The 26106-nt window shown below is 31.8% G+C and overlaps 1 protein-coding gene across 2 annotated transcripts in view; it reads right to left on the reverse strand.

Moving 5' to 3' along the window:
* Positions 1–13795: 13795 nt before the first annotated feature.
* The window catches only part of LOC111001837 (phospholipid phosphatase 2), a 70887-nt gene continuing 58576 nt past the window's right edge, over positions 13796–26106 (reverse strand). The window contains exons 3-7 of one of the 2 annotated variants that reach the window (XM_045630777.1): positions 20180–20334; positions 18054–18274; positions 17339–17465; positions 16090–16272; positions 13796–14671 (exon numbers count right to left, since the gene is read on the reverse strand). In XM_045630777.1, the coding sequence (XP_045486733.1) occupies positions 14540–14671; positions 16090–16272; positions 17339–17465; positions 18054–18274; positions 20180–20334 (818 nt within the window). In that variant the 3' untranslated portion in view covers positions 13796–14539. The remainder of the gene's footprint in view (positions 14672–16089; positions 16273–17338; positions 17466–18053; positions 18275–20179; positions 20335–26106) is intronic. The other variant, XM_045630778.1, reaches the window with a different exon arrangement.

The raw sequence follows: 26106 nt of genomic DNA on the forward strand, positions 1-26106 counted from the left end.
TGAGATTAGAACTCAGGTCTTTTACAGTTTATATAATATCCAATTTACTGCGCGGACATTTGAAACCATTTCAAACAATGGTATTTGTTTCACTTCCGCAAGTCGTTGCATTTATCAAACTTAGCGCCAAACAATTATTTGAAACCATTAAGTTTCATAATAGACTTCAGGTTCAATTTGCACACGTTACGTAATTATATACCGTTATGTTATGGTTATTTTAGTAAATATTTTTATATAAGTTTAAGCATTGGTTCTACTCTTTAAACACACCGATTTCCAATAAATTGCTGCATCGCGTGCTTTTTAACGCCTTATCGAAACGATAGACATCTTAATTCAAATATTGATCAAAGTGTGCCAATAAGCAATCGACGGATTGTAATAGCCATCTGTTGATACAAGCTATCCATGGCAGGTCGGATCGGTGTATGTGGATAGACTTTGGTTGAAAATGACAGTTCACCTGTGCCAATATCATATCATAAGATTTTAACTTACACCAGTATTAAAATAATTAAAAAGCTATTTGATGTTTTAAACATAGACATGTATATCTTAAAATTATTTGTACGGTTTTATTTACTTTATTTGGTTCATATTGATTATCAAAATAATATGAGTGTAAATGTGAGTGATTGTTTTGAATCTGAGACTGTGGATCAATTATTATGTTCGGGCGTAAGACAAAACGAAAAGTTATAATCTCAAATTCTAAATAATCGTACGACATTACCGCCTCAATATTAGCAAAATAATACCGCCTTTTTCAACCTTTTTGTTTTTGAGACGAAATCTTACATTTTTCAAATGTACCTACTAGCTAACACCGTGTGTGGCCATCGTAAAATGCCGTGTTAATGTAAACCGACCTTCGTGGGTAATTTATTCGAGAAAATATAATAAACTCCTTAGAAATCTGGATTAACGAAGCGCACAGGAAAAGCTAGCGATAAGGATTTTATGACCTTGATTATGTGCAGGTCAGCAAGTTTGTTTAAACTTTATTTCTTTACGATAAACTAATGGATTAGTCATGATTAAAAATCCATAACCATTAATCATATACAGTAAGTATACTTAAATAGATACTATTAATACTAGTCTCAGTAATGCAAACTATTTATTCTTACATATACTTTGCGATTTCCATATATTTTAGTTTAGCTTTAGCTTAGTTCCTTGTCTCTATTTGAAAGAATTTATATACTACCTATGTTATAACTTATAACGCTATAAATACTAAATATATAATTGAGTTCTAGTGCAAATTTGTAGAGCTTGATAATGCTTATACAAAAGTTGTCGACAGCATATGTAATACTTTTATATTATATTGTACATTTAAAAAATATATCATATAAGTATATTTAAAAAACCTCTGCCTCTGCTAATCTGTCCTCCGCCTATTTTTGATCACTCAAAAACTACTTAATTCCAGTTTTTATTAATATTTAGAATAATTTATGAGGCATTCCCTCATAAATATCGGTATATATTCTCCCAAGGTTTACGGGACATACGTCCCCGACTCAAGCCAGATGCAAATAAAAAGGAGATTTCCTCGTTAACATTGCTCAACAATCATTATCATAATTTAATCTCATGCCAAAATATTGATTCTTCGGATGAGTGTTATTTGTTCGTAAGCTTTCGTAAGAGTTGACACGAGTCTGTTTGTCCAAACAAATTACCAGTTATAAGGTATAAAACTACCAGTTTTATTGTTTACACTTCCGAGTTCCGTGCGTTAAATTGTTTACAAACTTTGTACTTAGTTCAATGATACCTATTTCTACCACTTTCTTTTGAATTAATTTTAAGAAGCTAATTAATATTCTTGTTTACAAATTGAGGTTTTTAATTTAATAGGAGGCTCACCTGAAGTTACGTGATAAGATAAGAAACTCCGCCGCACATGGACACTGTCAATGCCAGAAGGCTCTACGATTCTAAGATCCCAAGTCGTATTGGTTAAGAAATACCTCGACTCGCAGCTAGTTTCAACGTAGGGGTCGTGCACTTCAAAAATGCATTAAAAACACGCAATGGTGTCAACGAAAGACGTCAAGGAGATATGTATGAAATATCATATACTGACTAGATTGTAGATGTTTTCTCTGAAACCATAAAAACTAAATCCTTATTAAACTAGTAATGTATACTTATACACCTTAAACATTTTTTTATAAATTCCTTTTTCAACTGCGATTTTGAACAGTTAGTTTTATGTTCGTGATTAGGTCACTCTCACGCTGAAGACATTTGAAAAATTGCAGCCTCTATATGAATAAGAAATTAGTAACAGAAATCGAAAGCTCTTAAAAAGCGTTGTAGTGTCTCTGGCTTTTTAAAGATCATACTTCTTCTACTCGACTTTATAAACAACTTTGGTAAGGTTGTCACCAGCTTTGGATTGGCACTAAACCACCCCCCACTTTTATATAAATTATTCCTTAATTTATTAGTTATTTACTATGTTTTCTGTATCGTTAAAGATTGCACCTGCTTTATTTATTTATTAAAGTTTACCACATAGTATCTACTAAGTCGAGACACAGCATATGTTACAAACTCTACAATATTTAACAATTTAGGTAAATAAATTTTTGTTATAAAAAAAATAATTTAAATATATGCAATATAAAATAAAAATACCAGAAATTTTTGTAAAGCAGAAAAAAATATTTACCAGCAAAATAGCATCGTCGACATTTACAAAATGTAAAAGCTTCTAATGGCGGACTTTGACATTTAACTTCGTTGTTGATTTCTATTTAGGTACTTACACGAGTCGACATTGCGACTTGCCTTTATTCAATTAACACACAGTAAAATGCAAAAAAATATCGAGAGTAGCGTAGTATAATTCTGATCATTCTATTATGTTATATTATTAAGAGCTATTGGCACACAAACTCCTTATTAAGAAGGCAAGATTTATTATTTATACCTAGTTCTACTATTCATGTCCAATAGAATGTTTAAGATAAAATAACTGTTATAAATAATTTTGGTCATAATTTATTGAACACCTAAATTGAATAAGATTTGAATTATGTATGCAGTATGAAATGTATTCGATAAATTTTACTTAAATTGAATATAAATTGATATTTCTTAACGGTTATATTTGATATGGACTTTCAATTAGTTTAGTTAAAGTAACGAAATTTCAATGCATTAACGCCATGTCGGTACAGTCGTTCACATAAGTGTTTCGCAACTTATTATATTAATACCAGATAAAATGGTTAGAATTACATTTTACATAATTATTATGAGTTAAGAAGGTTGAATTTACATTTTAAAGTATGTATTTGTTGAACAACGTAAGTATATAAGAACATTAAAATCAGCGCATCAAATTATAAGTGAATTTTGCAAACATACATTTCCTAGATCTATATATATAAAAGAAAGTCGTGTTAGTTACACCACTTATAACTCAAGAACGAAAGAACAGATTTGAGTGAAAATTGGTATGGAGGTAGCTTAGAGCCAGGAGACGGACATAGGATACTTTTTATCCCGTTCGACAGCGTTCCCGTGGGACTTGACATGAAACGTCAGTCACTATAAAAAGTGGTATAACAAATAAGAATCAGACTTGGAATAATAAAACGCAAATGATAGCTATGTAATTGACGTATAATGACAGCTATGTAATGACGTATATATGACAATTTGATATTTGTAAGAAATCAATATTCAAAATATTTCTATTAAATAAATACGTTTAATTATTTTTACAATTTACAATTTAATTATAATGATAGTGCTATTGCCCATTCGTATAAACAGTGAAGAGAACTATAAAACTCGGTATTGTCGTATGTATACAGTTCATCCAAAGAATGATGAATGTTTCTATTTGTTGTTGTTGTCGAATGACGCATTTAATCGAGTATTGGAACGGGAACGTGAATATGATCACCAGGAATTAAATTTAGTAGTTCAAACGAATGTACCCCTGTTGAAATACCAACAAAAGGAAGTTTATGATACTTTAATGAAGGCAAACGATGATGAAAATGGTGGTTTATATTTCCTAGATGCCCTTGGTGGAACTGGCAAGACATTCCTCATGTCATTAGTTTTAGCAACTGTTCGGGCGAGATCCAACATAGCGGTTGCAGTTGCTTCTTCTGAAATAGCAGCCACATTGTTAGAAGGATGCCGTACGGCTCATTCAGAATTAAAATTACCGTTAAATCTTCAAACTATTGGAGAACCAACGTGTAATATTGCAAAACACTCAGCAATGGCCAAAGTTTTAGCGGCATCGAAAATCATCATCTGGGACGAATGCACAATGGCGCATAAACGTGCATTGGAAGCACTTAACCGAACATTAAAAGATTTACGCAATGAATCGAGATGTTTTGGAGGAGCAATGATTTTACTGTCTGGCGATTTCCGCCAAATACTGCCAGTAATTCCAAGATCTACGGCTGTCGACGAAATAAACGCTTGCCTCAAATCGTCAAATCTATGGCGCTATGTGACGAAACTGCAGCTGACAACAAACATGAGAGTTACATTGCTTACTGATAAAAAAGAAGAAAAAGAATAAAGATGTAGATGACCTGAACTACATAATGGTATGCGTTTGGTGGTTAGAAAATTGAAGAACAATGTAATTTACGCTACGATAATGATAGGAAAATTCAAAGGTGAGGAAGTTCTTATTCCGAGGATCCCGATGATCCCAACCGATATGCCGTTTGAATTTAAAATCCGATACGTCTTGCATTTGCCATGACCATCAACAAATCACAAGGCCAATCCTTAAAAGTTTGTGGTTTAAATCTAGAACATTCATGTTTTTCCCATGGTCAATTATACGTGGCATGTTCACGGGTCGGAAGACCATCAGCGTTGTTTGTTTTTGCGCCTGATAATAAAACAAAAAATGAAAAAATGTGTATCACAAGGTACTTAAGGGAAGAGCAACCTATGTACTAAAATACAGAAATAATAATGAATGATTAATGTAGGTATTTAATTTTTTTGTATTTTTTCCAATAAAAAAACCCAAACTGCTTATTTATTGCCATTAAGGCGGAACAAAGTTCGCCAGGTCAGCTAGTTTTTAATATAACGATGTGTCATAAGTTTTGATAAATTGGTGGTAATTTCACCATATATGTTCTATGCCAGTTGTTTTTGGCTTAAAAGTAATGAACAGTCAAAACAAAGCTTTAACTTTTGTCCGTGACTGTACGCTGGTAATAAGTTACCACTAGTGCAACATCAGACGCATCTTATTTACATATTACAATTGCATAAGACTAAGGTATTTAGTAATAGAATTTTTTATACATTTCATGGTGTCATGACAGTATAAGGCAATTTTTAAAATTTTTGAATTTTGCAGTATAATCTCTCTTATTCTGCCAAATTCGTATGAATGAACTTCAATAAAACAAAAAGAACACTTTATTTTCCAAATTATTGCTCAACCAGCGATATGTCCATAAATCCATTTAATACATTGATAAAATTAAATATTTGCTTAGTAACTATTTATAGATATGTAGAAATAGAATGATATCTGATGATATCAGGAATCCTTAACATAAATCTAAGGCGCGTGCTCACAACTCGCAATTGTGTTGAAACGATCACTTATCGATATCGCGGTGACATCGCGAACTATGTTTACGCTTGCGTGTGTTGAGATTTGACTTAGATAGTAATATCCAGACAACAGATTGCCAAGATCTTTAAAAATATGACTCGGTTTAAGGCAACTCAAACTTGAATATAGTTACAAACGAACTAAAAACTCTTTTAACCAATATATTATTTTTTTGAACACGGCTTCAGGTAACCGTCTCCACCCAAATTATTATTAATTACGTGTAGCCGACTGATTTTTGCTTGTGAAGAAATTTATCTAAGAAATGTGTAACTTGATGATTAAGGAGCTTTTTATTATTCTACCGCTGTACATTTTAATTATTTTTTTAATTTATTACAGATTGTATGATTGTCATTATTGTAATCAAAGGCAACAAAAGATATCCAAAAAATTAAAAATTCGATTTCATTTGGTTTCACTTAAACACATGTGTGACAAGACCTAAAGATGTTAGATCATAACCTAATTTGCAGGATTGGGGTCATTCAACAATACCACGTGGGGTAACAAATGTGAAATGTCTGTCCTAATTTCAGAGTCTAGATTAACACCAAAATTTTATCTTCGTGTTAAAATATTATTGTCTCATTTTTTATTAAAATGAGATTATTTGTATCATTAGTATGAGTAGACTACCGCTGAAGGATGCATTGCGTTGTGAAACGAAAAATCTTACTTGTAATTCAAATAAAAAATAACAAAAATCTACTTTTTTATTATACAATACCCTATATGTTATTAATACTACAGATAATTAAACTATTCTTAATGATTGATTTCATTCAAAGTCCGTTAATTTCACGATTAATCCTTAAAAATTTACTTTTGATCGAGAATTTACTTAAGATGTACCGTGCTTAAGTAAAATTATCGGCCTCTGACGAGATAACACTTTATTTTAATAAATCGTATTTATTGAGACGAAATTTATTATGAGATAGATTTAAAATATTCTGTAATTACTATATATAATACGATTATTTCAAATACCTAAACGTCAAAAGTAACAACATAAAAACTAAACATTGTTAGCCCACTTAATGCTTAAATCGTAAACTTTAATATTGGGTCAGATTAATTAAATACGCCGACCACACGGAAAGAATATTTTATAGGTAACATTTATTACACGTCCGTTAAAACACGGAAAATTATACTTACAATGATTCAAATGACTTTGTGTTGGCGATTTGAAAGAGTTGTTCTGATAATTTAACATTACGACATGGTCGTATGTGACTTTGGAATAGCGCAACAGTGGTAACATATCCTGTTTTGTGGTTAAGCGGTGACTATTTTAGTTAAAGTTTTGGCCTAGCGGCTTCATACTGCGACTCTCATCTCTGAGGTCGTAGGTTCGATCCCCGGTTGTGTACCGAATTTCTATGTGCACGTAGTCCACGGCACAGTGTGACTGGCACAGGAGCCTCATCACCTCAATGTACAGATTGACAAATAATCATGAAACGGATACAGAAATCTAATGCCCAGACCCAATAAAAGGCACTTATTTATTTTTTATCTATTATTATAGATATATTAACTACAATTAATTATCTAGAAATTTAAATTATTAATATTATGAAACTCATCTGATTCAAAGTCAAGACTTAAATTTAAATTAATTAATTTATAATTTAAATTTAAAAAATTAATATAACTTAAATTTAAATAAAAATAAAAAGACGTAAATTTTATCTCGCGTATATCAAAAACCCGAGTTGTTTTTTATTTTTACTAATTATATATACATTCTAAAAAAGGGGATATTCTTAACTATAAATAACCTAAACACAATGATATATGAAAATTGTGTTTATACACAAAACAATTTCTCAACAACGGCAAATATTGAATAGACGCAACGGGAGTCAAAATAAATAACGCTTATAACGACCGTGATCCAATAAACGTAACGATTTAGTGCAAAGCAACGGTTTCTATCGAATACATTCTCAAGAAAGGTGTTCTGTGGACTGGAAAACATGCACTGGATACAATCATAAAGAGTATTTACGTTCTGGTACTAATTTGCTTTAAATAGTAATTACAGATATATATTTATTTGTGTTTCTTTATCAAGGTTAATGTTTATGTTAAAATAGAAATCTCTGTACAAAAGTTCATTTTTATTGAATTGATCGCTAATTCTTACAAGCCACGCTAAACAGGAAACCTGCAATAAATTCATGTAAACATCCATTTTCGTTCCCATGAAGAATTTCACAAGGTGCAATATAAGACGCTAATCGAATCAAACTCCGCCTAATTGATATTAATTACTTTCCCTATATGAAGTGTTAATGCACGGTAGCGCTCGATAGTCCATTGTTAAGTTGCTTTTAATGTGTGCAGGAATGTTTCTAGTAATAAAAATACGTCTTAAAGATTAATTGAATTTATTTGGTACGCAAACCCATAAATTGAAAAGCTGGTGAACACTGTATAGTCACAGGTCAGGTCTTAAAAGACACTCTTCTTCTTTGTCACTGAAGGTCGTTTGTGCCTTGAAAAGCCCTCACGTCGAGTTGCTGTCACCACACTACTTGCTTGCTGCTACTAGCTTGAGTTTATTGCCAGTTCTTCTCTTCCGTTCTACGCCCTTGATTTGTGAACTGGCAGTATATGTAAAATTAAATTCATTTAATATTTCTTTTTTTGACGTTCATAAGTGTACATTGTTACCTACATGAATAAATAAATTTTGAATTTTTTGAATTTTGGCATTAGGGATGTTCAGACCCATTAATGTCATAATTTGGTCAGACCAACAGGAATACGATCGATCGACTTCTCCGGCCCGGTCCGGTCGAGGCAATTCGGTTTTCACCTGGCAGTATGGCCTTTATTGCTGGTACCCATTGGTTTTGGTAATCAACGTGTACTGTGATGCATAGGCCTTTTTCAGTTGCTCCCATTCTTTTCTTATCCAAGTTGTACCTCCTATTCTCGGTATATCGCCTGCCCATCATTTCCTGTTTTTTCTTTTTCCATATCAACGTATCTCTCGACAAGTGCCCGGTCCAGCACCCTTTTGAATTGCCTTATTTTCTTTATCATGTCCTCTGATTTAGTTGATCTTATCTCTTCTGCTCTTTAACGTTGTCTCAGTGTTACACCCACTGCTTATTTCCATTCCTTTTTGGCATGTTATCTCAACTTTAAAAGATGTTAATAATGCCCGAGTATGTATGTTACACATGGTAAGATAACAAAAAATTAAAGACACTAGTAGACTTTAAGGAAAAAAACTTAAAGATTACAGAAAAATAAAATTGGAAAGCAAACGATTGTATCTAACTGAATGATGTACTGTTGTGTGTTGTGCATTGTATTTGTATTCTAAACATAACGTATATCTAAAAGCAATGTGTAGTATCAGTGTGTAATTAGTGGTGCTTTTGAAGCCCATGTATTAATATCGTTTTAACACTTGCTTGCTTGTACGGATGGGTTAAGAACCTAGACCGGCATGCCTTAGATAAAATAGGCATCTGATCTTAGCATTATTCACGGATAATTTTCCCTTATACGCTACAAGGTTATCAGATTTAAGTGCCTACTAAACCGAAGCATTTGTTGTTTTGCCTGGTTGACTTTTGGACTATGTGTCATGTATGTGATCGTATCATATAAATTACGCATTTTCAAAATGTCAGTCTCATATTGACAGTTATCAAAGTAAAGCTTATTTCACTGGTGAAACGTAAATTCACCCATACATCATTTTCAAAGCAATTGGAATAAGAGGTATGAACAAGTAAAGCAATTTTGTAGGCGTTTGTGGTCACGAATGGAGCCTGGACGCTTATTTTATTAATACCATTGCATTTTACGCGAGGGTTGGGCCTTAACTAATGGATATTTAGATACCCTATTCATTGTGAGGGCATAAATAAACATGGAATTGCTAACAATAACCTATAGGTTTTCAGTTTAGATAAACTTATCAAACTTTCTTTCACGTTTTCGTACTTGAAAGTTTCTCATCTGAATACACCAAATTCTGTCCACCGAAATTTACTCAGTCTCAATCTAATAAATATATGAAAAACTCATCTTTAGATAAAAGCGCTTCTTACATGGAACAAGCATATGTTAATTATTTGCCCCAACATAACGAAGAAATATTGCAGACATTGTACAGACACCTTACAACGAAGGCGTGTAATTTATCGTTCTTTGTGCTGCATTCTTGCCCTCACCTGCGTATTTTTATCCTGATAATATCAAAACCCGCTGATCAATGATTCGATTTTATTACCATACAAAATTATCTTCAACATTTTAAAGAATTTTGATATCACGTCTCATCAAGAAGTATATTCGAAGAAGTGTGGAGAATATAAAAAGAATTTACGAGAATAAATTTAGGTGGTTGGGATTGACGGAAAATTAAGCCAAAAGTAAATCTGTATTGGATCAAAGAATACAAACACATCGTTTAATTCATATTAATAATCGTAACTATTAATAATCTAAATGATTTTCCAATAATCATTAATCACTCCCTCAAAACAAAATAATTTCTCGTTACTTAAATTATAGCCGGGCGTTAAGTTGTATCTAATTGTGACCGCCCGTATAATCTAACCATGACTAAAATTTCTAATAAAGATACAAACATTAATCAAAGAAGTAACAATATTGAACATTCAAAGATAACGAAATTTGTATCAATTACTACCAAAATAGTAATATTATTTATAACTCATAAAATAATATATTTTTTTAGATCTGTATGCTGGACTATGGGCTATGCCCGCTCAATTTCTCTCACTTTATTATATATTCGGCTATATATAGATTAGGCTCGATAGATATCAAACGTGTATACATATATATTCATTCTAGAATAGTGTATATAAAAATGTTAGTTTTTGGCATACCAGATGCCTTGAAAGAATTTACAAACACTATACGCAAACACAAATATTATACGCAGTCGTTGACGTTAGCTAGTAAAACACGTAACACGGAACGGTGAGTGTATATATTTTCCACTTTATAATTATTGCCGGCGATGCTTGTCTTAAGACCATACATTCTCTTACGTATATTTTTTTACTTGAGTAACTTCCACAATCTTGTGATACAAGAATATTTAGCAAAATGCTTATTTTCAAGTCACAAATTACGTACTTTGACTATACTAATAATTTTTCAAAAACGTCAACCAATTCGTTGATTCGTCATAATCTAATGCTTACTAATTAGTAAGCATTCGATCATATCCAGGAACTACCCACCTATTCAGGTCCTAATTAGGAACTTTTTGTGTAATTGACCCACAATTATATATATAATATATATACATCTATTTCTGTATTGTGCTGTGAATCTTCCGAATAAATAAAAAAAATAATAATGATTCTGGCTCGTGATTTCTTGGCGGAGTCCTGGGTTACATTGGCAACGTTCAGCCATCGCTGTTTTGATAATGTCCATGACATTGGGGGGCGGTGTCACATAACATCGGATGGCCCACTGTTATACGTTTTAAAAAGGAGTTATACACTAACCTATTGGTTTTATACACAGCAGTTGTGTGTCCATTTACAAGTTTATGATTTAAGAGTATGTTTTTTATCTTATATCTATATATATATATATAGATATATATATAGATATATATATAAACACATTACGGTATTTGGCCAGTTTGTTATGAAATGTAATCAACGCGGTGTATCTAGAATATCTAGGTAAACCGCAAGCGGTGACCTCTTCGATGATATGACGGGAACTCAAATCTACTCGTAGAAGTATGCAGTTTTTTATCAGTATATTCTTTATTATATTATTTTTTGTATTCAAACAATAAAATATCCTACTTATATATTATATTTTGTTAAAACATAATATATAAGTAGAAACATAACTTTTATATATCTACTTAGAGAGAGGCTTAGAGGTAAAAACAGAAAGATAACTGTTAAATATTTTAAGATAGCTTTTTCAACGCCTTGTATATTCATATTTATATTTCTATATATTGGGGATAATCGCGTGTTTAGTAAATAAAATAAAAATTCATGTCGTAAGTTTTTATTAATGTCCAATGCCTAAGTATCGCTAATATTTACAAAATAATCTAAATGCGAAGGAATGTAAGGAAACATAAAGCTACAAAATGTAATGATTTGTGCTATGTACTAACTCACAAAGATAAACATCTTTTAAGATATAGATGAACATAAAAATCTATGAAGTATGTAATTACATTTTATAAATAATTATATAATCTAGATCCATCAGAAAACAATCCACAGAGTAAATACATAATATGAAAGGGAAATGTAGACACAGCGTATAGTATAATTTTACGATCATCCTTCTTAGATATTGTGCTTAAAAAGGCACAGCTAAAGAGACTTAAACTCAAAATTCAACAGCCCCTTCCAACTATTTATATTTATCTACTTTATCCAGAGGATATTACACAAGTGATACTATTGATAAAAAAGTATACTGTTAAAACAATGAAAAAAACATTTTTTTTAGTTTCATTTATGTTCAATAAACAATTCAATAATCAACTCTGCTTTCAAAGAGATTAAGTTTATCCAAACAAGGTATATTATAAGTCAAATAATACTTAAATACTCTTTTAGCCTCCAGCAAAACCGTTTTAGGTGGAAAACTTGCCTTATTACATTCCTATGCTATGCTACAAATATATATAGAAAAATTGGTGGGCACATGATACAGTTCCTACAATGCTTTAATATCGAAATCTACATTTAAATCAAATCTGTATCTCGAGCAGGAAGACTTTAATACACCTGTAATGAGTCTCGAATTGAATTGGAAACCTTCGAGTTCATGTTCGATTTTTAAAAATCAAAAAGTTTGTATGTAATTTCATAAAATGTCTGTTGATTGCTTCACTATATATTATTCGTTTTTTAAAATTAATTAGGAGAGAATACAACTCCTCTTTGTACAATTTAAATAAATAAATAAATATCTGAAGCAAGATATATCAACATTCTTGTTTTATTAAAGTTCTATTTAAAACTTTAACCAGCCAAAGGCAAAATTATTAAATAGTAAAATAGTCTACTTATATAGATTACTTTAATTCTCAGTGTAAATAGATGTTGAGTTGCGTGAACGAGATTTCTTGTAACACATATTTAAATCTTCGATATACAAAAGTTTTGATTTCGATACAGACATCTAAAGTGTTCCTGTTCAAGATTCCTAAAATAAATATCTTACGACTAGACAGGTACTAAACATCAAATACTTCCATTGGTTATAAATGTCTCTTATCAGATGTAGCGGGATTGACACATTTGTGCAGTAATCACTTTTTATCACCCAAGTAGTTGGTCAGTAATACTCAAATTACCTTTGTTGAGTGAGCAGTATTTTCTCTCCATCTATCGCGCCTTACATTACTACGAGCAAACTGATTTTTCACACAAAAAAATTGTCATTTTTGGAGCTACTGATGGGTTAGTAGCCGACATAACTTTTTTCGTTACATACGATAGTTTTTTTATTCGTTGACATTTTCTCTGCATTCATAGGTAATATTTCAACTGTCAAATCTATAGAGCATGTCAATCGTTAGCTGTTTAAACTAGAAAAATGTTCATAAGTGTAGAATATAAGCCTCTATTCTAGTATTTCTACGTCCGAATAAATTATTTGAATTATCTGATTTTTTTGTCTTTATACAAGATGAAAGTCGTGACTCGGCCAAGCACATTTAAAAGTTTTATTATTACTTTTCAATGTGGCAAATGTTAATTAAAACGTTCATTTAGGCTTAGACTTAGAATGTTTGTTTGTGAGCCAAGACAAACGACCATAAAGCCTTATTTCTTCTAAAAAATCGAAAGCAATGAAAAAGCTGCAGTAATTTTGATTTTTTTTCGATTGTATTGGCGTCTCTATGGCTTTATACATACATATGTAATATTTGTATGCACAGTTTTGCATCGCCTGCTATATTTTACATATATTTTAAATACATTCATATTATATATAAACATGTACTGTGATGTATTTGTTTGTTAGATCAATTGAACCTAATTAATTTGTAATTATAAACATTGATTCAAATCACTGGTTTTTTTCTATATTCTTATATGTCGCACTCATACTTATTTTTATCAATCTCATAAAAGCTAATAATTAAAGATATATTTACAACTGTTTTTATATAAGATCTTAAATTGCCAATTTATACAATTACGACTATATACTTATTTTAACTAATTGTTATTGTCGACTAAAAGCTACCTTTATCAAGCTTCGAGCAATAAGACTTATTTTATTATAACACTGTAATTACGTAAGAAATGACAATTGAACTCTCTGAACGCATAATGACGGGACATACCTGTTGGTATGGACCATACGACAAATCTAAATAAAAATACATGTTGGTGTTTCAGATGTATGTACATTTTGATAGGACTTTGCATATAACATCATTATTTTACATAATATAAATATATGTCAATACTATCATGTTTAAAGGCTATATATAGCAATTCACAAGATATTAAACATGTTTTAATTAAAATATTAAACTAGTCAGTAATAAAAAAGTCTAACATCAGATTTTGTTTTAATACGGTGCAACGTATTAAAACAAACTCATTGTCTCTTTACATCACACATTAATTTTCAACAAAGTAACGATATATTTAAGCGTGCAATTACCACTTCAGTTTTTATAAGCAAGTCTATTTTACATATATATGGACATATGTTCAATTCCTTCAATGAGCAAAGTCCGTACTAGATTTACTTATTTGCAATAATACAACTTAAATGTGAAGTTTGTAATATTGACGCTATTTCTCACACACATTATGCACACATACACAAAGTTCCAGAGTCAAAAGCCCACAGGCTTTACACAGCCTCTGGTTACGGCACTACCACTCTAGGCTCGTGGGACAAAAGCCGCCGGACAGCTTGGTGGTTGTTTCCGTCACTGCTTGATATGTCGCTGGTACTCACCACTGCCGGTTGGGAGAAGTTCTTGCATAGCACGAGCACCTATGGAAAATTAATCTGATGTAAATTCGAAATCTAAAAAGGTTGCATAGTCTTCGTCTAAATGACATTAGTACTTGACATCTTAAATTAAAAAAAAATGTCGTTAGACAAGTTTCGATATGTGAAACTGATCGTGATATTCTGTGTACTGTATTTGTTAGAAATTTATAACATTTTATTTTAAAAACTAAATAATTCAGATTGTGAACCTTTTTTTGGAATGTTGACAAGAATAATTAACTTTATTACAAGCATTAATAATATTTATATATTTCAAAAAATGTGTTGTTTGATGATTTGCTTTTTTAAAAGAGCATCTAGAGTTTTTTACGCCGACTTTTTCTCTCGGCCTACACTCTCTGTCTTCTTTGCCGATCAGTGGGGATGCCTACAGGTTCAAATTTAATGACGTGGAATAAGTGATACCTGTATGTCTTATGTTCCATAATAAACGTATTTTAATATATGTATTTATATATAAGGCAATATAGAATTATAGCTAAAAATCAAGATATCACCCAGCAAGAGTATGTGACGTAAGATGAATTGTGGTATAGATTAACAATTAGATTTCTTTGATGTTTTATTTTTTGTAATTAGGACCTGTTTAACGACGTGTCTCGGGTCAGCTAGCTGAAATAAGAAATAAATAATGTAGGTATTTTTAACACAATTCTACTCGCTGAACAAAATGACATAAATATAAGATATTTAATGTAGATAAATTTTGGTTCTATATAAAATATAATATGTACTTGAAAATTATGAATCATTATGATTTAAACGTGATTGCATAACGAAAATTCCAAAGAGAAATCGATTATTGAATTACAGACCATTACACTTTGTTTTTATGGGAACAATTCATTGAATGCTGTGAATAACTACATAAATGTTTCTAGTAAACTTTCGTTTCTGCAATCACTCCAATTGAATATCCTAAGATAATATTATTTTATTTGTCTATGTTTTTTTCATTTAAGTTTCGGTTCGGCTTTTTTGTAAGTTTTTATTACCTTATAAAAATTAATTTATTTAGACATGTTTTCTGCTAGCTTCTCTTCTTTTTAATTCGTATAATGTTGAATTTTTTGGACAGTTAAAATAGTTAATGTATTTAAATTATATCATATGTTTTCTATATTATGTTATATCAACGTTTCTCTTTGGTTATTTATTATATTAATTTTTCATTCAATCATGATCATGATGATGAATCATTTCTGTTCGTATATGTATGTAGAATCGTCATTTATATGTTTGCAAAGTTAGTTCACAGTAGCGATAACGTGTACCTATCCTATGTATTTATTTTGATTTTCAAAATTATCTTAATAATGGCTACACATTTTTGTACTGTTAGGATAGTGTTTTGTGTAAATAAATAAATGTAATTATGATAAAATTGGTAAACTTACAGTATACAAAACACTGCAGAAACCCATAATAGCACCAGCAAGTACGTCCCACCAATGGTGTCTTCGGTCGGTAATCCTCGTAAGAGGGCAAATAACCGCGTAAATGATGCATAGGATCTGAACTAGGGGAACTATGAGGACAGACCGGTTATGCCAGCTGAATGCTCGCCGCTGGAGATACCACTGAAATATAAATTTAATAAAATTGTTAACAGATCCAAAACACGATGCATAATTCATGTTTTACGCACCCATCTGATAAGCGGATATTGATTTGAAATAGTTTATTTTAAGTTTTACTTAGATAAACAGTTATGTATACGAAAAATATACTATTTTGTACAAACATACAATTCGAATAACAATAAAAATTAATGCGTTTCGCTAAACGTCCAATTCGTTTATTGGAATTATTAATATAATTGAAATATAAAAATAAATAAACATCCTACGCCCATTTTAATATCAATAAAGATGTAATTGCAACTATCAAGCTAATTCCTTCCTTCTTCAGATATAATTGTGGGGGACAATCAATTTGGGTCCCCTTTTAGGGCGGATGATTGCGCAACTCCTGAGTACGTAATTATAGGGAAAATTGCAACGCAATAGGTGGGGTCGTCTTGAACGGATATCCGGGGCTAAGGACCGTTGAACGACGGCCATTATAAAGAAGATTCTAGCAAAGAAAAACGTAGCTAAATAATGGAGACCATTTGTGTTGTATTTTGTTGAACGTTTTATTGAGAACGAAACGAAATTAATAATAAAAAAAACTCTTCTCACGTTCCTATGTATACTACTACCTATATGAATAAAGTTACTTTGACTTTATAATAATATTAAATAAATATGCTACGCCAGTATTTATTAGTGATTTCAATCAAGATGACAATGAATATATAACTGAACTCAATTGTTCTAAACATTTAAGCATTTTAAAAGATGAAAACATAATTGTGTTGATGATAATGCTCAATGAGACTAACAATATTAATCAATCCTGAAACAAAACATGTTGCTAGAAAATGTGGGTTTCAAAGGACACCTCACAGTTGACAAAAGCACGCTCAACCTACTGTTCTAATTTTAAACTACAAACTGGCGCTTAGACTTTCACGATTTACAAATTCTTCTACTATATTGAATCTGTGATACCATAGACACACTTCTGAAAAATTGAGAGACTGTATTACTAATTAAAATTAGTTACGTTCTTTTTTTAAATCAATTAATTCTATTATCTTACCGCTAAAAATAAGCCGCAGTACACGGCGAGGGATGTGTGAGCTGAAGGGAAGCTTCTGCTGGCATCTATCTGCAGGTACCGGGAGTACCTCGTCGATGTGCAGGTGTAACTCGTCACATACTCCGAGCTGTTGATTAATAATATTTTCATTTTACCTATTGAGTGATTGTGGATTTCGATATCAATAGTCACTTCGTTCACATTTAAAAATCAATTTCCCTATAATAGCGCTATATGACAGTTGTGAAACGCAAAAATACTGTTTATCCTACCAATAAGTAATAAATAGCTTATTTGGAACTTATCCGGACATTGTTAAACAGACCCTAAGTCTTGTATTTTATTGTTGTGTTTACATGTTCCAATGTATTAGTGCGCTCAGTGGTGGCAAGCTTTTGTAAATAAGTATTAAGACAAGAAAAAAAACCAGTACTACGTAGGCAAGTACGTGATCAGCCAAGGATCTAAAGGCGCACAGAAAGTCCATTGGTGCCGCCGGGGATCGAACCTACGATATCGGGTAGTAACACGCTATCCCACACTGAAGTCTACTCGACCATTTCTTTGGATTTGAAAGCTACATATCAACAAATTATCTAAAGTACATTGCACTTTATAACTAATATTCTGTGTTTCAGCACACTAAAGGCAACCAAGAGAACACAGTGAAGTTTGCATACGCAGCATTAGCAGATTACTACAAAAAATTACTCACTCATTACAAGTGCTAGCCTTATCCGGCTCACACAGATCAAAGAAGGTGGGTCTAGGTGAGCCCACTACGCATTTCACTATTTCCATAATAGTCAAATTCACTATTGCCCCGTATATGTAGTCGCGGTAAATTAGAGCCGCAATTTGAGCACTCTCATTCAGCTTGCTCTTCTTAAGCGTGTACTCATCGACTCTGTGTAATGCAGCTTCAACTGCCCACATCTAGAACAAATGTAAAATAATAATAACACTTAATTACTATAACGCAAAACAGGAGAAAAATAAGATTAAATAAAGGAAGACAATATATGTAAATACGGTCATACTGTTAAAAGTTTTTTCCTGACATAAATAATATTAACATTTAAATTATACAATACTGAATATAACACTGCACTAGACTATTTAATATAAAAATATCAATAGGTGAAATATCGTATAGGTTTACCTATATGTAATATAATTCTTAGGCTAGATAGATATTGTATATTGTCTATTATTAACATAACTTTTACATATTTAAAGAAAACTCTTTTTTAACGGATTGGAGCTATGTAATAAACTCATAAATTTTTTCATATTTTTTTTCCGACGTTTCTATAATTATAAGTTTATAATAATACATTTCAAGCTTAAATCCGTGAAAAAAGTGTTTTCTTTAGATATTGTATATTCCACTTGGGTCCCATAAAATTTTATTTATTTAATTTAAAATTACGCATTTACTAAATAGAGTTAAGATTTAAACTACTCAGATTTATACGTAAAGCTGTTGGTCCCGCTTGGTCTCTCTCCAGTTGTATTGGAGTATGAGTGAACAGAGAATGAATATATATGTTATGAACACACTCCATTATGTCGCCTCGAGAAATTATGTTTCTTGTGCTACTCCGGTCGAATCGGTAATCTCCTCATCGGAGTACGAATGATGGAACAGATAATGGAATATGTGTACTATATGAACTTTCTTCGCGTTCTTCTTCTCTAAGTCCTAACTCTTCACTTAGCCCCATACCACCTCAAGAACATGCCAAGTTTACAAGACCAATAAATAAAAGCTATTTTATCAGGACGTCTCGATAAAAACCACGTGCAAAATCATCGGAATGTTGCATCGTAATGCAGCTGGTGTGTTTATCTTTACAACGAAGTTCTATCGTTAATTTTTCGCCGTAATCTACATTAGTTACATAGTTGTTAAATACAATTTTCAATTATTAAATTGTCACACCGGCTCCGGGTATTTTTTTATTAACGCCGAATGATTTCTATATAATCTTATACTAAGAGAAATCCTTTTACGGGTTTAGGCCTTTAAACAAGGCTTAGGCCTCAGATTTCTGTTTGTATTTCATGATATATTGTCAATCTGCCTAAGCTTGACGCATGCCGCCGACTTTTTGGGTCTAAGGCAAGCCGGATTTCACGCAATGTTTTCCTTCACCGTACCAGCGAACGTTAAATGTGGAGATAGAAAGAAAATTCATTGGTGCACAGCCTGGATCGAACCTAGGACCTCAGGGATAAGTGTCGAAAGCTGAAACCACGAGGCCAACACTGCTCATTTACACAAGTTTTTAACGTGACCGAACCATTAATGATTTTGTAATATCAATTAACTATTTGTGGTGCAGCGAGACCCTGAACCCATGGGGAGGTGACTACACATCCGCCCCTACATAAACCAACATTGAAAAATAGCTAAAATATCTGCAACCCGCCGTTAAATAATGCTTGATTAATAGATTACTTTATCATAGTACAAATTTAACTAGACTAAAAATAATACCCTGTTATATAAGATAATAGTGCAGCTAATGATTAAATAGGTCAGTGCACTGTCATTAAGATAAAAATAGTTTTGTTTATATTATGTTTTATGAGAGAAATACGTAAATATATGTGAACGTTGCCAATGTATAAATTTGGTGAGTTTATTTAGGACAAAATGTGTTTTTAAATCAGCCCATATACGTAGATTAATCATGATAACAATGGCCGAATTAAATAACTAATATTCAGTATTAATTTTCATTCACGCCCGGGTCCTGGATCGAACTGAATCTACATAGCAGATTAGCTGGTAAATAAAATATATTAATGACAATTTTATATAATTATACTTACAATAAGAAAAGGCACTATGACGGTCACAGCTGCAACGAGCGAGATGGACATTGTATCTCCCGTGTGAGGGAAAGAGAGATCTGGATCGTTGCATCGGAATCCACTTTGCCGACTCGGCAGCGCTCCCACCTCCAGAAGTATGCATACTGCTGCCACTGTGGACAAATATTTTAAATTAAAACTTATATTGGACTCAAAATAACTCGAGTGAGTTTTTATTGAGGTTCCTTAGTGTAGTTCATGTAGATAACTTCATCTACATGAAGATGCTACTGGATTTTCATGAAATTTAGTCAAAATCATCATTATTCTGTTACCAACTTTAGTTTAGATCTTGCTATGGCCAAATTACCTGGCTTAAAAAAAATACGTTTATTATGGAACATAAGATATACAGGTATCACTATATTCATTCACAGGCATCCCTACTCATCGGCAAAGAAGACCGAGGTTGTAGGCCGAAAGAAAGAGCCGATTTTAAAAAGTTTCGGTACTCTTTTAGCAAAAAAGCTAATCATCAAACAAAACCGGACCATTCGATTGCATCAAATGTTAAGCGTTATTTTATTGCTTATATTTTTTGTGTGTGTTTTCTTTTATTTCATGTATTCGAGGTTTCTCTTTAATTCTCAAGAAAATTGTCGCTTTAGTCGCTCAAGGCCGAACTAACTCTTAGAACATATGAGGAATGGTGCTCCCATAATTACTAACATAAATTCCATACCTCTTAATTAGTATATTTAATTTTCTTTAGAACTAGGGCATTCTTAACCTAAATATTTCGAACAACAGGAGATTTTAATAACGCAAAATGTTCTATTAGACTAAAAAGTTAAAAATTAAAATTACGCAAAATAGAGTACTTCTATCGGCGATTTTTTTGTTTTCAAGTTTATTATTTACTTTGTAATTTTAGAGCACTTACAATAAATTTTGCCTTTTTATATAAATTAAATTAACAACAACATGTTGCCTTGTTAAGTTTTATGATTAACACCCTAATAAGATGATTCGAAAGTTAAAAAGGTTGCTCTTTAAAAGAGGCTTTAGTTAATCGAAAATTAAATTTCTTACTTTATTTTAAATAATAATTAGTTAGTATGAATGTTTATATACCTTTTACATTCGCATTTTAACAAAGACAAGAGTAATGTCTGACCGGCTTTGTAATGTAAATTTGAGAAACTGATAACCGTAAAATCTTCTATACTTCAAATTAGTTTTATAATTGTCATACACATGTGTCAGTAACAGAATAATCTCGTTGCCTTTGTAAAAGATTTCTTAAATATCTCGAACACTACGGAATTTCTTTGATAAGCGAAATGATTTAAATAAAATTTCACGAATGACGATTTACGTAACGACTCTATAAAAAAGGTCTTGCACCATTTAAACAGTGCTGTCTTCTTTCATCACAGTGTAAACACAACTTGACAGAGGGAGACGATAGCGGACTTTAGTTTGGAGTGAAATTGAACAGTATTAGGTATTTTAAGTAATGGGAATACAATGTACAACATTTTTATCACTATGAAAACAAGAATTATTTACAATCTATCAACTATGAATTTAAGTTTTTATTCAAATATTTCTGTCATACTCGTGGTAGAAGTTCTTAGCGTTCTATATAAAACATAAGCTAGTCGTTTATGGCTACGGAATGGTTCACGCGATTTTATATTAAATTTTATTAGATTGAAATCTTGAAAACGTGACTTTGACTCGGAAGTTAAAACATAATAAACATGAAATGTGAGTAATATTGTCCTATTTTACGATAAATTATGCGAAAGGATTGCCGCAATTTTGGAAAGACGCGACTTTGCACTTCTTTTAGCCTAAGACAAGTCTATTTTTGTTTTGCGAGCAAACCTCCTTTTTCCCTGAATCTTCAAGGTGAAATAGTGGTTCAACTTTCTCTCTAACTTGTGAAGAAATAATTAAATTGAATTATAAACTTACCTAGATGCATTTGATTACGTTTTTAATTAAAATATTATATAATGTGTGAGCAGTTTTAGGTGTAATTACTAGCTTGAAGTATTAAAATATATTTCATTTGCATTAATTAAAACGGTAGAAAAATTATGGATATTATAAATCTACGTGACTGGTATATTATGATTTAAAGGTGACTCAATATTATATATATGTGAAAAGACTTATGAATATTACGAAATAATGAGACGAAAGATATACATACAGTTATTGAAAATCTTATGAGGCCGAATATCGGTAACTTTATTTTTACAGGAGGCTCACCTTCTTAAGGCTTGAACAGTGTTCAAATCGGTCAACTAGGGCTAGTTTAAATTAAATTGTTGGAAGAACTGTCGCTCATATGCATTTGAAAAAAACCGCCGCGTATGGATAACACAGGTCTACAACAAAAATGCTGTCTGGATATTTTCAACTGATTTCTATGTATTAAGGTGTTCTGAAAACTAAAAAAATACTCAAAAAATTCCAGAACGTAAGGTTTTTTTACAATCACACAATTCTATTACAAAAAAGGGAGTTTTGGGCTAACTTGTAGTCATAATCTATGGGTATAATTTTATTTTTATAACTGTTTTTAAATGTTTTCTGGACGTAACTATCATTAATTTCTAAATAACGACCACCTGTTTGAGCTACATTAACAAATATAAACATATTGTAACCTGAACGTGCGCGCTCCGACAGTGTCGAGTATGGCGCGGTACAATTACGTGTTAAATCGTCATTGTTTTATAGATCTTAGATCAATATAGTGCAATGTCGTCAAAGCGGAAGTGTGTGAATTCGTCTGATAGTTTCTGTTACATTTGTGGCGAATATATGATATTAAAGCAAATGGTGAATATTACGGACTTTGTAAAAAAAGTATACTTTGCGTATTTTGACTTAAAACTTGGAGATCAGGATAAAGCTTGGGCACCTCATAAAGTCTGCAAACGATGTGTTGAAGACCTTCGAAATTGGTTTAAGGGCAAGAAAAAAGCTTTCCGATATGCGATTCCTATGGTATGGGCCGAGCAAAAGAACCATAGTGATGATTGTTACTTTTGTTCGTGTAATGTGAAAGGGTATAATTCAAAATGGAAGCAGTCAATTTCATACCCCAATCTGCAATCAGCTACTCGTCCCATCCCTCATGGGACCGAAATACCAGTTCCCAAGGTCCCTGCTACCTTGGAAGAGATTCCAAGTTCTGACGGAGATGGTGCTGTACCTAAGCCCGATGACCAATCAAGTTTTGAATTTGAAGATGACAACAGTCCGAAATTGTTTTCCCAGGGCGAGCTAAATGATTTGATAAGAGACTTGAATCTTCCTAAAAACGCTGCTGAGTTGCTTGGATCAAGGCTTAAAAGCAGGAATTTACTTTTTAGGCAATTACAAAGACCCAATCTACAAACAAATCGTCAAAAGAATGTTAAAAGCATTTCAAGCCTTAGGTTGCTTAAGGAGTTTAAAAGTACATTTTCTTCATTCCCACCTCGACTACTTTCCAGAAAATTTAGGAGACGTGAGTGAAGAGCAAGGCGAACGATTTCACCAAGATATTAAGGAGATGGAAAAAAGATACCAGGGAAAATGGAGCGTCTCAATGATGGCAGACTACTGTTGGACGCTTCAAAGAGACCTTCCAGATGCTTCCCACAAGCGAAAATGTACCAAAAGGAGTCTCACTGGGAAAAAAAATGTATTTAGTGCTTATTAATTAATGTATTTTAAATAAAAAATAGTTTTGTTACGCAATTATAAATTAATTTTTTAATTTTTTATGTTTTATTTTACGATAATAACTTGTTTAACATAGAACCTGAATTGTCAGAAAACGTGACGTTCTAGGACAAAATGAAAGTTATTTTCGAATTCAGCATAGCCAAAAACGTAAGAATTCCACATAAAAACCAAAACAGCTCTTATTTTATTTTTTTTTGCAGACTTGTGTAATCAATGCTAGAGGGCTCGCGAGTGCGTTGCCGGTCTTTTAAGAAGTACGCTCTCTTCTTAAAGAACTTTACGTCCAATTGGTTCGGAACCCACAGTGAGCAGCTGGTTCAAAGCTGTTATTCAATGTCGCATGTATTGTGCTAACCTAATTTTTATAGTTGATAGTTGATAGATGACACTTGACACTTATATTGGTGATTTTCTGTTATGACGAGAAAATTCTATATAAATTTATTCACCATCGAAATGACTTTTAAAGTTTGTTACTTAATTGTCAAAGTCATAGTCGGTGCGCCATAATTTTAAAATTGGCGTATACTGTGTTGCTAGGCGCCATATATCATAAAACTTGCTTACATAGATTGCAAATAGGATTGAATTCGTTCATAACTTATAATCTATAATGTTTCTAGGTACTTTCGGACTGAGTATAAAGCAACGTTTGAACTTATTAAACGGTAATTTTATCGGTTGTTGCTCATAATTTTCAATCGTACCAATCTTCCAACGAAGAATTTATGTCGAAATATCGAAAGTCGGTTTATCCAGTATGAATAATCAGGATGTTGAGAAAAGTACTTATAACGTCCTTCAGCCTTGAATGATTTCATATCACAAAAAAACTCTTTTGTCAGGTTAATATGAAATTTTTATTTCAACACTTGTTATAATTATATTTTTTCTTTTTTTTATATATAATCAAAATCCCTGATTGTTGTGATGCAGGACCTTATTATATACATATATATTGTACAAACATATATATATATATACATACAGACATTAAGAAACTTCCCAATATATATTACTGCATATTTCTGTTTTATATGCATGGGCTATAATTCTATTTGGCCAATGTATATTTATGAACTATTCGTAAAATTAAGCAAAATTATTCAACAAATATAGCACTAACACGAGAAATGGGTGGGTCCGGAAATGTTTGTTGAAACTGCATCCACGCGTTAACGAACCTGTCTTTTATTTGCTGAAAGATAAAACGTTTTGTATTGATTTCAATGTTTGACTCATTCGACGGCCGAGACAATATTGGTAATGTAAACAGTTTTTGACTTGACGCGTTATCGATTAACTTAAAGACAGCAGACGGTTTATTTATTTCTATATTTCCGAAAATTTAATTTTGCCATCTGCATTTTAATTGCAATTGATGTAATGTTTGTATCAGTGTGCGACTTTCATACCTGAGGTCGTAGATTTGAACCCCGGCTTTGACCAATGTACTTTCTGAATAACTCGTTTGTTCGGTAAAAGAAAACATCGTGAGGAAAACGTACACCTAAGACCTAAACCGTCGCCGACACCAGGCACAGAAAGTACACCTGCATGTCTATCAGCAAGAAACAAATGATACACAGAAATAGAAATCTAAAAGATACCTAAAAGATTGAAGTGCCACTGAATCGTATCGATCGAATCGTATTGAAATAACCTACCTACAAAAAATGTATAATAATTCTGTTAACGCGCTCTTTATCAACATAATTTAAAGCCTTTTCACAACCTTTATCGGGATAAATAAAGCATGATGTGAATAATCCAAGAAGAATGCAAAGAAACTCGATATTTATAGTTGCAATTAAAATACTTCGAAGCCGAGTCATCTTCAATGTTCGAAATCGGACCATTTAAAGAATTCAGATCGAATATTTCATATGTTTTACTGAATTTAATTTTATTAATTAGTTCGAGAAAGAAACTCATTTTGGGTCACCACAAAAGAATTCAGTAATCATTAACCATCGAACTATTTAAGTAAATCAATCCGAGTCATGGCAATACAACGTTTTCTATTTTTAACCATAAAAAACGAGATACGAAATTTCAAATATGTACACAGTATAGATTGAATGTTTTGTTTCTATTATTATATATTATTTATTTTATTTTACTTTACTAATAAACTAATGTAACGAAAATATTTAGGGTTTTTTTTAATTCACAATGCGTTTGTTTTTCAC

This window comes from Pieris rapae, chromosome 13, assembly GCF_905147795.1.
Source record: "Pieris rapae chromosome 13, ilPieRapa1.1, whole genome shotgun sequence".
In the NCBI taxonomy this organism is placed as follows: Eukaryota; Metazoa; Arthropoda; class Insecta; order Lepidoptera; family Pieridae; genus Pieris; species Pieris rapae.